General features: G+C 45.3%; 1 protein-coding gene across 1 annotated transcript in view; it reads right to left on the bottom strand.

Moving 5' to 3' along the window:
* The window catches only part of COL11A2 (collagen type XI alpha 2 chain), a 375,761-nt gene that overhangs the window by 184,838 nt on the left and 173,784 nt on the right, over positions 1–17,139 (bottom strand). The window contains exons 20-22 of the mRNA XM_086920653.1: positions 2,712–2,756; positions 2,182–2,235; positions 2,055–2,099 (exon numbers count right to left, since the gene is read on the bottom strand). Coding sequence (XP_086776779.1) covers positions 2,055–2,099; positions 2,182–2,235; positions 2,712–2,756 — 144 coding nt within the window. The remainder of the gene's footprint in view (positions 1–2,054; positions 2,100–2,181; positions 2,236–2,711; positions 2,757–17,139) is intronic.

The raw sequence follows: 17,139 nt of genomic DNA, 5'->3' as shown, positions 1-17,139 counted from the left end.
ATAGAGTAGCAGTATTTTAATTGTATATTGGCTTTAAGGGACCAGGGTTCGCCAACGGCTATTGATTGGGAGGGCATTAAGGGGTTGATACTCTGTTTGTCCGTTCCTGTTTTGTGGAAATTTTGTTTCTTCCTCTGAAACTTTTTTTCATTGGTGTTAATAATATCTTTTTTAGGTTGATATTATGTAGAATTAGAGCTTGCTTATGCTGTCATGTAGGAGTTAGTAACTTTGAGACAGACACTGTTACCATGATCTCGTAGCATAATGAATTAGGAGTATTCTGAGGGAATCCATCCTACCAGGGTGGGATTCTTGATATTTATTCTTCTCTTTATTTTTTGTTTTTCATATACAAGACAGACATATTCAGTTACTGTTGCTTCCAATTCAATTATTTATTTGTATTTATTTTTGATACTCTGTTTTACTGTGTGGTATCTGCACACTGTTTTGAGTGGGATAAGAATGTTTTGAAATGGCATCTTTTTTAACATGTAACGATGTGTTTGAGAAAAACATTGAGCCTTTTTCCTACCATAGAGACGTAGGACGCTATAGTACAAGTGCTAAGTTCCAATTTGTTGATGCTGACATATATAAAGTGGCCACCATTTTAGCTCGGTTGGACACCGGCATTCCTTTCCTGAGCGGCACTGTGCTGGTTACCTTGTTACACCTGTATGTGGCAAGGAGAAATTCCCTTAGTACTGTAAGAGATATTTGGTGACTAAATGGTAGCGTTTAAAGTGTTATAGTTTACATTTTTCAGTTCTTTCATCTCTTTATCACTGCGATCTCTGGAATTTTGCGCATTTTAACCTTTGAAGAGAGCAATTGTTATCACACTTTTCTGGATAATATTACACTGTATTGCGCAATTGATTTTTAGATTTTGAGTACTTTGTGAATGCACTTCATTCTCCTGATAGGAATGGGTGCATAGAGGAGTATTTCTTTTGATAATTCTGAAGGGGGTACAATAGATATCACATGAATGCTGAAAGTGAAAGCTACTATCTGTTTTTACTGTTGTGAAGTGGGATCATTAAGACAAAGATGCTATTCACTTGGATGCCATTCAAGATTTGAGGGAAAAGTTGATTCATTTGATTTACTATTGCTGAACTTACTCCTTTCCTGCATCATGAAGTTTTGATTGTTAGGAATGAAATGCTTCTAAATTAGCGAATTTGCGCAAATGTATCTTTGGGCAATAGGATACCTATGTTCATGGTTATGTTCTGCTATGCCTAGTGTATATGGTTTTGTCCGTCAATGTTGTTTGTGAGATTTACGCTTATGACAGCTATTGACATTTCTAAACTGTAATTGTGTTTAGTGGATGTATTGCACTTTTATTTAACATATCCTTTTCGTACTTCCTTTATATAGACATGGATTGTTGCAGGAGGATTTATTTCTTATTTTATGTAAGTAAAAGACGTATATGACGTGTATCTATAATAATATGGATAACTGATTTTGTTTTTATGCTTTTTGTTATAGAGTGACTTCCTGGAAAATTGTAATAGGCCTTGAAGAAATGATATATATCGCGAAACACTTGTTGGCCATTCCAGTGATTAAATAAATAAACACAATGTTTGATTGAAAAACTTTTTCGGCCCTCGCTTTTTTTGAGTTGTGAGTTTACTGCACATGGTGGATTACATAAAGGTAATAGCGCTAACATGACAGGTGATATCAGGCACATGGTGTGTGATGTCAAGGGGCAGCGCTGCACATGGCAGGTGACCTGAAGGAGACAGACTGCACATGGCGTGTGATGTCAAGCGGGCAGCGCAGCACATGGCAGATGATTTGAAGGACGTGGCGTGTGATGTCAAAGGAACAGCACTATACATTGCAGATGACCTGAAGGAGCAAGTGCTGCACAAGGCGTGATGTCAAGAGGACAGTGTTACACATGGCTAGAGACCTGAAGGAGTGAATGCTGCAGATCTCGTATGATGTCAAGAAGACAGTGCTGCACAAGGTGTGTGATGTCAAGTGGGCAGCACTGCATACAGAAGAACATATCAAACACTTACCAGGTTTCCTTTGGGCCCGTGGGGACCATCCATACCACGAACACCCTGTGGAAGAACAGAGGAAGAGAGTCACTGGCAAAGTACAGGTGAAATTAAGAAAACAAAAAACACCAGCCTGGGCACTCACAGGAGATCCGGGGATACCAGGGGGACCTTTGGGTCCAAGCAGGCCTCTGGAACCCTAGGAGAAAAAAAAGAGTTGTGCAGTGAAAACACTAGTGCATGGTTATTCAAGGTAAAAATAACAGTGTGTGGTCAGAGGTTAAAATACTAGTGCATTGTCATTCAAGGTGTAAATAACAGTGTGCGGTCAGTGAAGGTGAAAACACTAGTGCGTTGTAATTCAAGGTGTAAATACAGAGAGCTTCAGTGAGTCAAAGTATAAAAAATATTTGCTGTATAGAGGCAGGAGACCTCAATGTTTAATACACGAGGATAGGCTGGTCCCCCATTTCTTTACATAGGTGACCTGCACAGATTCTCCAGTGGCACAATGCATGGAAGCCTTCTCTTTGAGGGCCAGCACAGATTTGCAAAGTTAATGTAGTCTGTAACCAATTTGATTCCACATGGTGGACTGAAATATTTTGATCAATTCACAGGCTCTTTGCAGATGGCCTTCAGAGCTAAAAGAAGGCACAACAGAAGAGAACTTACGGGCTCACCAGGCAGCCCCCTTGGTCCAACTTCGCCATCGTCTCCCTGGGAAGGTAAAAAAAAGACCCAGGGTTACATCCAGTGGGGTAGGAAGCAAACAGCTATAGAGCAGCATAAACAAGCCAGTCTTACGTCTCTCCAATTCAATCTTTGGCGCACTGCCCGGTTCACAACTACCTTACTAATGGATGAAAGCACTGCTGTTCAGGAGATCATTTTCTAGCACGCCTTGACTTTGGCCCAATGTTAATTTTTGTGGTCTCATATAGGTAAAAATAAACTGAGAGAGCAGACCAAATGATGACTCTGGTCCCGCACAGTCAGACTACTATGGTTATAAAACATATAATTACCGTCTTCATTGAAGCCCCCTAGCCTTCCCAGCACATTTCTTAAATGTGAATGGGTGGATGAATAGGAACACTTGTACAGAACGGCACACAGCTAGGTCTGCTCTTAACAAGCCACAACTTGGTCCAGTGTTTACACACTTCCTGCCCGCCCTCTATATCTTTCCACCAAAGTCTTCTAACCAACTGAGGGAGGTCCTTCCATCTTCTAGTACTTCCCAACCCTTGTTTTAATTTTACATCCAAAGTATTCTTAGTGCATGAGGCCCTTCAATTGTCCAACTTCCCAACAGTCACCCTTTTTGATTACATACAAAGTCTTCCAACCACCCAAGGTCCTTCCACCTTCCAGTGCTTCCCAACCCTCTCTGGTTAATGTTGTATCCAAAGTCTTCCTACCACCCAATGTCCTTCCACCTTCCAGTGCTTTCCAATCATCTTTCTTTAATGTTATATCCAAAGACTCCCTACCACTCAAGGTCCTTCCACCTCCCAGTGCTTTCCAATCATCTTTCTTTAATGTTATATCCAAAGACTCCCTACCACTCAAGGTCCTTCCACCTCCCAGTGCTTCACAATCTTCTCTCTTTAATGTTATATCGAAAGAATTCCTACCACTCAAGGTCCTTCCACCTTCCAGTACTTCACAATCTTCTCTCTTTAATGTTATTTCCAAAGACTTCCTACCACTCGAGGTCCTTCCACCTTCCAGTACTTCACAATCTTCTCTCTTTAATGTTATATCCAAAGTCTTCCTACCACCCAATGTCCTTCCACCTCCCAGTGCTTCACAATCTTCTCTCTTTAATGTTATATCGAAAGAATTCCTACCACTCAAGGTCCTTCCACCTTCCAGTACTTCACAATCTTCTCTCTTTAATGTTATTTCCAAAGACTTCCTACCACTCGAGGTCCTTCCACCTTCCAGTACTTCACAATCTTCTCTCTTTAATGTTATATCCAAAGTCTTCCTACCACCCAATGTCCTTCCACCTTCCAGTGCTTTCCAATCATCTTTCTTTGATGTTATATCCAAAGACTTCCTACCACTCGAGGTCCTTCCACCTTCTAGTACTTCACAATCGTCTCTCTTTAATGTTATATCCAAAGACTTCCTACCACTCGAGGTCCTTCCACCTTCTAGTACTTCACAATCTTCTCTCTTTAATGTTATATCCAAAGACTTCCTACCACTCGAGGTCCTTCCACCTTCTAGTACTTCACAATCTTCTCTCTTTAATGTTATATCCAAAGACTTCCTACCACTCGAGGTCCTTCCACCTTCCAGTACTTCACAATCTTCTCTCTTTAATGTTATATCCAAAGACTTCCTACCACCCAATGTCCTTCCACCTTCCAGTGCTTCCCACTCGTCTTTCTTTAATGTTGTATCCGAAGTATTCCTACCACCCGAGGTCCTTCCACCTTCCAGTGCTTCCCACTCGTCTTTCTTTAATGTTATATCCAAAGACTTCCTACCACCCAATGTCCTTCCACCTTCCAGTGCTTCCCACTCGTCTTTCTTTAATGTTGTATCCGAAGTATTCCTACCACCCGAGGTCCTTCCACCTTCCAGTGCTTCCCACTCGTCTTTCTTTAATGTTGTATCCGAAGTCTTCCTGCCACCCGAGGTCCTTCCACCTTCCAGTGCTTCCCACTCGTCTTTCTTTAATGTTGTATCCAAAGTCTTTCTACCACTCGAAGTCCTACCATCTTCCAATATTTCCAACCCTCTATATTTAGTATTACCTCAAAAGTCTTCCATGGACAAGAGGCCCTTGCACATATCAACTCTTCATAAAGATGACACTCTCACATATCCTTCAAGATATGTACCACTATCCATGTATGCCAACCCTCCACAAAAGCCTTTATTATACAGTCCTAATATCTTTACACTATTACTCCAGTTACATAAAAGATTTTGGGCCCGATGTAGGTAAATCTACATTTACCACTTCATAAATACCGAATCATACCGAATCGGTATTTATGAAGTGGTAAATTAGAGGGGGGGGAGATGTAGGTATTTCAGATTCGGTAAATACCGAATCTGTAAGATTCGGTATTTACCGATTCTGTAAATACCGATTCGGTATCCCCCATTGCTTCCTATGGGCCTTGAAGCCCATAGGAATCAATGGGCATTACCGAATCGGTAATTACCGATTCGGTAATTACCGATTTGTGCAAGGGTGCAGGGGGTGTCACTTTGACACCCTCCAGCACCCCAAAAAAAGGCATGTTAGCCATGTGGCACACAGACATGCCCTAAGGGCATGTCTGTCTGTCACATGGCATAGGTGTGCATGCACACATGTGCATGCACACCTGGATTCGGTATTTTAACACCCAATTGGATTGGGTGTTAAAATACCGAATCTGAAGGGCCTGTGGGACTGAAAGTAGTCCCACCTACATCCCAAATTTAAAAAATCGGTAAAATTACAGATTCCGTATTTTTGCGATTCGGTAATTTTACCGAATCGGTAAAATACCGAATCGGACAAAAAAAGGTCCCCTACATCTCAGTAGGCCAAATACCGGTCGGAAACGGCCGAAATCGGCCGTTTCCGACCGGTATTTGGTACCTACATCGGGCCCCAGATCCTCAAATAAAAGCAAAAAAAGTTGTTCTCGTAATACATCAATTTATCTCAGTATTGCATTAGAAAAAATTAGAATATTGAATTACTATTTGAAAGCACCGGCGAACAAAAACAGGACTTGGTCAGCCTCATTGTAGTTACTAATCAAGTTTACAAATCGATTGTTGAACTCCTCTTTGTCAGAGGGAATAATGCCGGAGAGCTGGAAACACGCTAGAATTCTCCCACTATTAAACAAACCTACAGCTGACCCGCTGATAGCGTGTAAACTACAGGCCTATTTCACTGCTGCCTTTCTTTTCCAAAGTTTTGGAGAAATATGTAAACACAGTTACCACAGAGTTTGTGGAGGTTAACAACATTTTACATCCGAGTCAGTCTGGGTTCAGATCTAACTTTAGTACTGAGACAGCCCTACTCGAAGTTTCTGAAACTATCAAAACTACCTTGGATAGTGGGGGCAACGCGGTACTTGTACTATTAGATCTGTTGACAGCCTTTGATACCGTGCCCCATGACCAACTCCTGGAAAGACTCCAGGACTGCGGTATTGGAGGCACGGTTTTCAAATGGTATACTTCCTTCTTAAGTGGCCGCCAGCAAACGGTATGGTCCCCCCCTTTCTCAACCCGTATCACCCCCATGAAAGTTGAAGTTCCCCAAGGCTCTGTGCTAAGTCCAGCCCTGTTCAATATGTATATGGCCCCCCTGGCACTTTAAGTGGAGCACTACAGCGCTAAAATTGTGCCTTACGCAGATGACATGCAACTTCTGTTCAGCAGCGAGAAGGGCGGCCTGTTTAGAGGTAGTGAGATAAACATCTGTTTAACAGAGGTCTTCTCCTGGCTCTGTGGGAGACAATTAAAGTGCAACCCCGAAAAGTCGGAGATTATTTTTTTCGGATCCGACTTGAGTGTAGAGCTGCGCCATTGGTGGCCACAGGACATGTCCCCCCTAAGTGTTCTGTTACCAAAGTAAAAAACCTCAGGGTGAAGCTGAACTCGGACATGTCCATGAAGACCCAAATTCAAACTGTGGCCGGCACCTGCTTTGGGCTTTTAAAAATGCTGAGGAACTTCCTCTCCCTGCTTCCTGTCTCCCTTAGAAAGACGGTAGTTCAGGCCCTTATTGCATCAAGACTATGCAAATGTCCTTCATTTAGGCCTACCGGATTATCTTCTGAGCCATCTACGGGTGATCCAGAATGCGGCGGCCAGAGCTATTCTGATGATTGGACCCAGGGATCATATAACCCCCCCCACTTAAAATCTCTCAAATGGTGCCGCTGCGTAGGAGGGTCCAGTTTAAGGCTCTTACCTTGGCCTTTAAGGCCTTACTAACTCAGGGGCCCACTACATTAGGAAAAGGATAAAAGGATACTGAACTATGCCCCAGAACGGACATTGGGGTCCTCGATGCAGTACCTGATGACCATTCCTAGGTTCTCCCATCCTCGCATGGGCGGCCACTCTTTTCAAGTGTTGGCACCCCGCTTGTGGAACGGTCTCCCTATTTCTCTTAGACAGAAAACTGACTTAGGAGTGTTCAGGGGGAAATTAAAAACTTCGTTATTTCAACAGTAGCACTAGTCTGTAGCCATGTGTTTCTTTCTGCCTGTTTTCAGCGGTTGTTAGTGCCGGGACACTCCATGGAGTAGCCGCGCGCTTTACAAATACCCAATTATATTACATTACAAAGTCTTCCAAAATGTCTCTCATATAGCAATGAGCAAAGGTCAGTGGAACAACATGAGCTATCCAAAACCTCAATGTTGCAAACACATGCCCTTCAATTGTGACGCAGCTTCTTATGAGCCCCTCTTAGTGTGGTGCTGCAAACACCCTCGGTCTCTACTTCAATAAAGTTTCCTGGTTTTCACGTCAGGAAGCTACAAAGGGTATGGTTGCATCCCACTCTCCAGTCCATACTTAAATAATCTATGGGCCTGATTCATAAAGATAAAGTAAGACCTGAAGTCTAACTTTAGACCCTAAACTCTAAGTTTAGACCTAAAGTCTAACTTTACACCTGAAGTTTAACTTTAACCTGCAGCCTAAGTTTGGAGCTGGAGTCTAAGTTCAGACCTAAAGTCTAACTTGGACGAAGTCTAACTTTACTACTTTTCGTATTCACAAAGGTAAGTTACTACTAGTAGAGTTAGACTATTGGTCTGAGTTAGACTTTAGATCTAAACTTAGGCTTCAGGTGTAAACTTTGACTTCAGGTACAAAGTTAGACTTTTGGTCTAACTTTACCTTTGTGGATCAGGCCCATTGATGGCAAAGTCTACTACATATCTTAACTCCAAAGATCGCAATGGCCATCAATCTGTGACCTTAGTTTGAAGATGTGCTCTCTGGGCTCCACTAGACCCAAGAACGTTTGTCTTCCAACAGATGCAACCCATCACTCTGACCTTAATCCAATACCAGAAGCAGGACTTCGACAAAGCTCAAGATACCTGGACAGCTCACTCTGAAGCCTGTCCCCAAAGTTAGTGTCTTTGCCATACCCTTTACACTTCTCAGCTTCTTGATCTGGCTGGAACCCCAAAACCTGACAACTCCTCTTCCCAAGCTCTGAGCCGCTCCCCGCTCAGTTACTTTTTCTCTATGACTGTGTGCCAGTTCGCCCTGAATCCTGAGGTTCAACCTTACTTCTTCCATTCCATAGAGAGGTCTCTTTCCAGTCTTATTTGTTCATTCCTTTATCTTCTAGACATTAACATGTCTTTGAAACATTCCTTCTCTTCACATAGGAATTTCATCCTGTGCTTTGAAATGGCCTTGGGCATGGCATGTTCTAGCTCTTGATGAATGCTGTACCGTCTCTTTTCCTCTCCACCTACCAGCTCTCACATAATGCATTTTAGAAATGTCCCACAATGCATTTCCTCCATTAGCTCCCGGAATCCACAACAGTAACATTCAATGACACGTAAGCTGCCCTTCTGTGTCATGTTAAGGAACTTGGCTGAGGTCAACAGAGACGACAGCCCTTAGATGGTCAGCCACAGTACGTTTCATGTTATGGGTAGGTAGATAAGTATGGAAGAAAGAGTAGCAACTCAGAAACTGGTTGAACATTTGAACTGTTTTTGGGTGAAACTTTAAAGAACTGATGGCCATTGAGCACTGGGCAAGTGTTAGCGTTTCAGGGGACATGATAAGAGATGTCTTGTCTTGGAGCTGGGCAAGAGGTCAGGGCTTCAATGCTGGTTAGGAGGTATCAGCAAAGTAATTATTGAACACTCTGCCACTCTCCCAGCTCCAAGAAACTATTAATGCACTCCAAATGCTAACATTTCTCCCGTGTAAGGTGGCTTTCCACTAAAAATAAACAACAAAAGAGGGCAAAAATAGGGAAAGGGGAGGTAGGAGGAGAAGTCACTCTTGGTTAAAAGAACCCTCACTCACCAACCTAGTTGGTGACATGCTTCATCATTGGGTTTCCACCAGAGAGGCTGAGTGCCTCCCCTGGTGTGCTTTGACGCCTGACTACAGCGGAGCAGGATTTTTTGTTTTGTGTGGTGACTGTGCCAAATCAATGTGAGTGATTTTTTAGAAAGAGTCGGAGCCTTCTCCAAAAAACCCAGCACTGGTTAAAAACAGGTGCTGCATGTGTGATCACTGGTTTTATTTGCCAGGAAACACTAAACACTAAAGGTGTGCGTCTCTGTTCTGACCCATGCCTCCTACCTCGACAGTGAACACTAGACCCTCTCTAGAACGGCGCAAGTCCATAAAAAAAGAAGTGGGGGTACTAACTAAATTAGGCAGTATGCAAGCGACATCATGACGCATGACATTGCATGTGACATCACAGGAAGTGGCATCACAACCCATGACCTCACAGGAAGTGGCATCTCAAGAAGTAACATCAGATCTTAATATCTCACACATATGTTTAGCAGGTCTATCATAAGTACATTTGAGTGCATTACAATGTTTAACAAATGAGATTTTGTGTTGCAGTTGTGCAGAAAAGTGACTCAACCCAATAAAAATCTGGGCTCAATTTATACAATTTTTTAAAACTTTTTTAAACTCTGCTACAAAGAAATGGCAGTGAATCTGTTCTGCTTAATTGATTGTAAAGTCTGCATTTTAAAATATATTATGGGGTTAAGGCACCTGCTGCATAGATATGTGTTTGCCTGGTAAATCTCAGGGAATAATAATAATGGCAAGATAACTCTGGAGGATAATACACTTGCTGGAGGGATCTGTGTTTTGTCTAGTCCCAGTTTTGAATCAACATAGCATAGAAGGTTAATATGTCTCCTGCACATCACAGCACCTGACACAGAGATGGTAGATTTTTATTTTTAAAGTGGGAAACTGTTTTTAACACAGAGATCCTTTTTGTTACTTGCAGTTCATAAATTACAACCCTTCTAATATAGCACAGTGAATTATGAGGGGCATGTGACCCCTACATCTTGTAATGTTCACTGTCTTATGTATTACATGCAGCAAGCACATTGGTTTACACACTTATATAATTTATTGTCATTGTATAATGTATAGATGTGATGTAACGCGCCCTGACGCTGTGGATTGGAGTGAGTAGTACTATAAAAGAAATAAAACAAAATAGGCGTATTTACACTGTTGTTTGTGTAAATACTGGGGCACACCAACACAGGAAACGCCAACAAGAGAAGGCCTGATGGGCCCTTAACTTTAGCCTTTGTTTGGTGTACAACTGTTACCACTGATTTTTTACAACGGATTCCATGACCACTGATTTTTTACAACGCAGGTCATGTTACAACGGATCCTTTTACAACGCTATTCACTACAACGCAGGTACTATTACAACGCAATACCATTACATCGTAAGTATAATTATAGGTAAGTTTATCTTTTGGGGGGTTTTGGGGTACAGGGGTATTTTTAGGTTTTAGGGCTGGGTTTGGGTTTTGGGGTACATGGGTATTTTTAGGTTTAAGGGCTGGGTTTGGGTTTTGGGGTACAGGGGTATTTTTAGGTTTTAGGCCTGGGTTTGGGTTTTGGGGTACAGGGGTATTTTTAGGTTTTAGGGCTGGGTTTGGGTTTTGGGGTACAGGGGTATTTTTAGGGTTTAGGGCTGGGTTTGGGTTTTGGGGTACAGAGGTATTTTTAGGTTAAAGGGCTGGGTTTGGGTTTTGGGGTACAGAGGTATTTTTAGGTTAAAGGGCTGGGTTTGGGTTTTGGGGTACAGGGGTATTTTTAGGTTTTAGGGCTGGGTTTGGGTTTTGGTGTACAGGGGTATTTTTAGGTTTTAGGGCTGGGTTTGGGTTTTGAGGTACAGGGGTATTTTTAGGTTTAAGGGCTGGGTTTGGGTTTTGGGGTACAGGGGTATTTTTAGGTTTTAGGGTATTTTTAGGTTTTAGGGTTGGGTTTGGGTTTTGGGGTACAGGGGTGCAGGGGTATTTTTAGGTTTTAGGGCTGGGTTTGGGTTTTGGGGTACAGGGTTATTTTTAATATATATTTACAATTTAAAAAATTAAAATTAATTGTATTAATATATGTTTTATTTTTTTAATAATAAATAATTTAAATTAATAATACATTAATAATTAGTTACATTAAATATTAATTTTATTTACTAACCTGTAATTATACTTACGATGTAATGGTATTGCGTTGTAATAGTACCTGCGTTGTAGTGAATTGCGTTGTAAAAGGATCCGTTGTAACATGACCTGCGTTGTAATAGATCCGTGGTCATGGTATGCGTTGTAAAAGGACGCGTTGCTACGTCATATATCCCCTTTGTTTTGAGCCCAGCTGGAATCTGATAACCCCTTCCCCATCTGCACACAGCTACTTGGAATGGAAGCAGACAACGTGCAGGCGCTGCTGAATGTGTCCCGGTGTCAGAAAATTACAAAGGGACGAGTTCAGCATATTTTTGTGGGGTCCAACTTCTTGGCATCCACCCTCTGAAAAGAATGAGTAGATGCCGCCTACCCACGTGTCCCCTCGAATTGTGCCCTGTTCTCCAGTACAGCCCTAAACATACCGCACTGCCAACTGGTCCTCCTGCCGACGGCACTGTATGATAGAACACTAGCGTTTAGGGTCCTCCTGCCGACGGCACTGTATGATAGAACACTAGCGCTTAGGGTCCTCCTGCCGATAGCACTGTATGATAGAACACTAGCGCTTAGGGTCCTCTCGCCGACGGCACTGTATGATAGAACACTAGCGCTTAGGGTCCTCCTGCCGACGGCACTGTATGATAGAACACTAGCGCTTAGGGTCCTCCTGCCGATGGCACTGTATGATAGAACACTAGCGCTTAGGGTCCTCCTGCCGATGGCAGTGTATGATAGAACACTACGGCTTAGGTTCCTCCTGCCGCCGGCACTGTATGATAGAACACGAGCGCTTAGGGTCCTCCTGCCGATGGCACTGTAGCACAAGTTACTTACCTTCGGTAACGATATATCTGTAAGAAACAGTAGTTAGTGTTAGATTCCTTACCTTAGAATATCCCCAGGCGTCAGTCTGGATCCGGAAACTTTTGCGTAGCAGTACCCCTGCGCAGTGCTAGGGGTCGTCTGCGGCTCCGCGTCCGTCGTCGTTGGCGCCGGGATCACGTCGCCGGAGTACTTAGGCGCCGCCCTCGCGTGCTGACGTCAGTTCTTATACACTGCTTTTTCTGCGCCAGTAACGCAGAGCCATGATAAAAACCAACACGGGTGCCATGAAACTAGGGCCCTGAAAAGGGATGACCTTAACCCTAGATATCGGTTTGCAGAACAGGGAGGATGGATGGGGCGTTAAGGAATCTAATACTCACTACTGTTTCTTGCAGATATATCGTTACCGAAGGTAAGTAACTTATGCATCTGAAAGAAACAGGTTAGTATTAGATTCCTTACCTTAGAATAGATACCCCAGCAATACCAACCCCGGTGGTGGGTCTGCGAACCAATAATCACACCAGAAAGTCCTGGAGAACGGAACGTCCGAAAAAGCCATCTCTCCGGACTTGGCTGTCCAGGAAGTAGCATCTTGTGAACAGGTGCAGGGAGGCCCACGTAGCTGCCTGACAGATGTCCTGCAAGGGGACTCTCCGACCCAGGGCAGTAGTAGCCGCCTTGGCCCGAGTGGAAAGGGCATGCAGCCCCACAGTAGGCTCCTTTTTAGCCAGTGAATAACAAGCCTTGATGCACAAAACGACCCATCGAGAAATGGTCAGTTTGTGCACCGCCCGTCCCTTCTTAGCGCCCACGTAACCAACAAAGAGTTGGTCATCCACCCGGACTGGCGTGTGCGATCCAGATAGTATGAGAGCGCACGTTTTGGGTCCAGACGGTGGAGCCTCTCTTCCTCTTTCAAAGGATACAGAGGCGGAAAGAAGATGGGCAAGGTGATGGACTGCCCGATGTGGAAGGCTGTGACTACCTTGGGCAGGAAAGAATGTCGCGTTCGCAACACAACTTTGTCCGGATGGACAGAAAGGAAAGGAGGTTGTGAAGAAAGAACCTGGAGCTCACTCACTCTCCTGGCAGAGGTGATGGCAACCAGGAATGCAGTTTTAAGAGTGAGGAGACGAAGAGGACAAAGGGAGAGCACATCAGATAAGTCAGAACAAGATTCAAGTCCCACTGAGGCATCACAAAAGGAACAGGGGGAAACATGAGTGATGCCCTTCAAGAACCTATTTACAACTGGGGACTTGAAAAGAGAGGGCTGATCAGGGAAGGAGGAAATGGCAGAGATGTAGCCCTTCAGAGAGCCCAGAGCCGAGCCCTGCTGGGCAAGTGAAAGAAGAAAGAGGAGAACCTCAGAAAGGGGGGCAGAGAGTGGATCCACAGCCTTTGCTGTGCACCATGCCACAAATGTGTTCCACCTGCAGGCGTATACCGATTTTGTGGAGGGACGCCTGGCTGCCAGAATCACATCGCAGACTTCAGGAGGCAAGTCAAATGGCCTCAACTGTCGCCGCTCAAATTCCACGCATGGAGGTGGAGGCTGGACAGGTTCGGGTGGAGGACCGTCCCCTCCTGCTGCGACAGAAGGTCCTCCTCAAGAGGCAGACGAATCAGGGGATCGACTGACATGCTGAGTAGCTCGGGATACCAGAATCTTCGTGCCCAAGTCCGGAGCCACAAGGATGAGGTGGGCCCGGTCGCGCCTGATCTTCTTCAGCATTCTGGGCAGAAGTGGTATAGGCGGAAAGGCGTACAACAGACCGCATCTCCACTCGCGACGAAAAGCGTCTTCGGGCGAGTGCCGCCTTGGACATTCCAACGCGCAGAACTAATGACATTGCGCGTTCTCTTCTGTGGCGAATAGATCTAACCAAGGCTCTCCCCACTGCTGAAAGAAACCTTGCGCCACGTCCGAGTTCAGACGCCATTCGTGATCCATCATGCACCGAGGGTTGAGTTCGTCCGCCCTGGCGTTCAGCGAACCTGCCAGGTGTTGAACCACCAGAGTCACGCCCTGATGTTCCAGCCATTGCCACTACATTCCCTTGGACAGAGGGGAGGAATGCTTTCAGTGCAAGTCGGATTGCCCGCAGCTCCAGAAGGTTGATGTGGAGCTGGGACTCCGCCGGAGACCAGAGGCCTCTGATCTTCGCCTCTCCCCTGTGGCCCCCCCAGCCCAGGAGAGACGCGTCCGTCACAACTACGTGCTCCGGTTGGGGTAGGGAGAGGGATCTGCCGCTGACCCAATCGCGGTCCGTGAGCCACCACTGCACCCGTCTTGCAGTGCCCTCCGAGATCAAGACATGGTCGGACAAGTTGCCCTGATGCTGGGCCCACTGAAACTTTAGGTCCCACTGCGGAGTCCGCATCCGCCACCTGGTGTGATGCACCAGAAGGATGCAGGAGGCCATCAGCCCCAGAAGCCGCAGCGTCAACCTGACCAAGACTCGGGATAAAGGCTGAAGATCGGAATCATAACCTGAATATCCCAAACCCGCTGTTCGGGAGGATAAACCAGAAACTGCGCCGAGTCTAGAACCACTCCGATGAAGAGGAGCTTCTGAGAGAGGCACAGGTGTGACTTCGGCACATTGATGGAGAACCCCAGCAGGTGCAGGAGGTCGGCCGTAATCTGGAGGTGGCTGACGACTGTCTGGGGCATTGATCTCCTAAGGCGTCGCGCTCTGCCCAGGGACCGGCGGGTATGGAGCAGGCCATGACATCCGCGGCACCGGCGGTTGAGTTGGGTATGCGCCTGTGTGGCTCCTTTGATGTGGTTTGCGATCTGATCCTTCCTAATGTCAAGGGGGATGCAGTGAACTTTCAGGTAGCGAACGCTTTGGCTGCAATTCCCAATGTCGAGAAACCCCGGCAGTTGGCAAGAATTATTGTGGCGGTTTACAAAACCGTGGGTCGCAATAGTAAGGGTCTTAAGCCTTTTTCTGTTAAGGAGAAAAGCAACCCCAGGGACAGGCTTCGGAAACGGAAGTTCAGCCCAAGTCCAAGAAACAGAATTGGCCTAAAAAACAAAAACAGGGAAAGCAACAGCAACAACAACAAACACAGGTTTCACGCCCTGCATCTCCGTTGCCTGCACAAACAGAACGTGTTTATGACTTGCGCAATCGCGCGACGATTAAAACTCCTGATTGATTTCAGGTCTCTGATCAACGCTCTCCTCGTTCCTTTCAGGACTCATCGGCCTCGTCGACCGGTGGTGGAGGGGGCGGCAGGGGCCGGGGTGGCCAGCAAGGATGTGACCAGCCCCGCTCGAAAGACAGTGCAGGAAAGCAGGACGGCTCGACACCGAGGAGACCACAGTTTGCAAAAAAGAAAGTCGCTGCTTTAACAGCGCATCGATATGCCACAGATTGTGAGAACGCGGCTTCGGAATCTGACGTGGGCTCTGACCTTGCTGGACAGCGCGGCTGAGATTACCATAGTGAGAGAGGCCCTCCGTCCACTACTGAAGGTGACAGCGACTGATGCTTATGTTGTGATTGAAACAGCTGATACAAGAGTTGCACCCCCTGATAGACTTTTTGAAATTGTCCTGTTAATCGAAGGTGACATACAGCGAACCATAAAAGGGGTATTTTGGGAAAATCTTTCGTCTACGTATGACATTTTGCTTTCTGAGGCTGACTGGCCCCCACCTTTTGTTCTCGCAGCTCCGCGAGGGGAGGAGGTAATCCTACCCAGTTTCGCGAACACAGTCTCGAAAGAGGATGCGCTGCATTTTGCAGAAGAGTGGGCTCTGGCTCTAGCGCCGGCTGTGTCCTGCAATCAAGGTGGTTGGGATAAATTGTCCCCGTGCCACGAGATTCCTTTACGGTCTCAGCCGCAGCCTCAACCTCAATATCCCATAAGACGTGAAGCTAAAGCTTCCATCGCGGCAATCCTTGAACAATTGGAATATCAAGGTGTAATTGAAACATGTGTGTCACCGATGAATAACCCTCTTTTTACTGTAAACAAGCCTGACGGTTCATATCGTTTGGTGTTGGATTACCGGCATTTAAACTCGCATTGCCGGCTCTGCCCTAGTGAATAGTCTTGTGCGTAAGCGGTTCAAAACCACACTTGACATTTCCAATGGTTTTTATGCCCATAGATTGGATGGTCTAAGTTCCCAATGGACCTCCTTTACTTGCCGCGGTGTCCAAAAACAGTTTCGACGTTTGCCTATGGGCTATAAGAATAGATCTGGGATTTTTACTGCCCGCATAGTCTCTCTTTTGGAGAGAATCGACCCGGATGCTTGTTCGTATGTGGATGACATATATTTCACAGACGACGAACTTTGGCAGCATCTGTGTCGAGTCAACGGAATAATTTGTAACTTTGCAGATATGGGTTACAAATTTGACTTTGCAAAATCGCACATTGCAGAGTACACAGTGTTGTTTCTGGGCTACAAGCTCAACAATGAGGGAAAAGGTTTGGCTCCTCACTTCCTGGAGAAATGCGCACAGCTGCGCGCTCTCGACAACACTGAAAAAATTACAATCTTTACTGGGCTTCTTGAATTTCGGGAGGACATACATTCCGGAATATGCCCAGCGTATCAAGCCTTTGTATGCTTTGATACAACCATCTTTTTCCAAATCATGCTGGCTGCCTGAGCATTTAGCTATCGTGCAGTCTTTGCAAGCTGATCTGCTCGCTTCTAAATTCTTACAGACTCGTGATAACCAGACCAACCTGGTGATAAGAATTATCCCTGGAACGGTAGGTTTCACGTACCTAACTTTTAATGAGGGAGATACAGTACCTACTGCTACAAGTCACACTTGTACACTTTGGCTGAAATGCGATTTTCCACTGTGGAGAAGGTTTTAACGGCTGTGCAGATGGCAATTCTTAAAGAACGTGCCCGGTAACAGGGAAAACGCATGTTGGTTGTTACCCCGTGTCCTGCCTTGGAGGCAGTTACGAAAGCCAGTGTACCAAATTCTAAAGCTTTGCACCCTCGGTGGATTCAATGGGCTGCATCCTTGACGTCCCAGGATGTCACGTTTATTTTTGACGCCTCATTA

Source organism: Lissotriton vulgaris, chromosome 5 (genome assembly GCF_964263255.1).
Source record: "Lissotriton vulgaris chromosome 5, aLisVul1.2, whole genome shotgun sequence".
NCBI classification, from domain to species: Eukaryota; Metazoa; Chordata; class Amphibia; order Caudata; family Salamandridae; genus Lissotriton; species Lissotriton vulgaris.
Note: the sequence above shows the minus strand (reverse complement) of the source record. Positions and strands in the feature narration are given on the sequence as shown.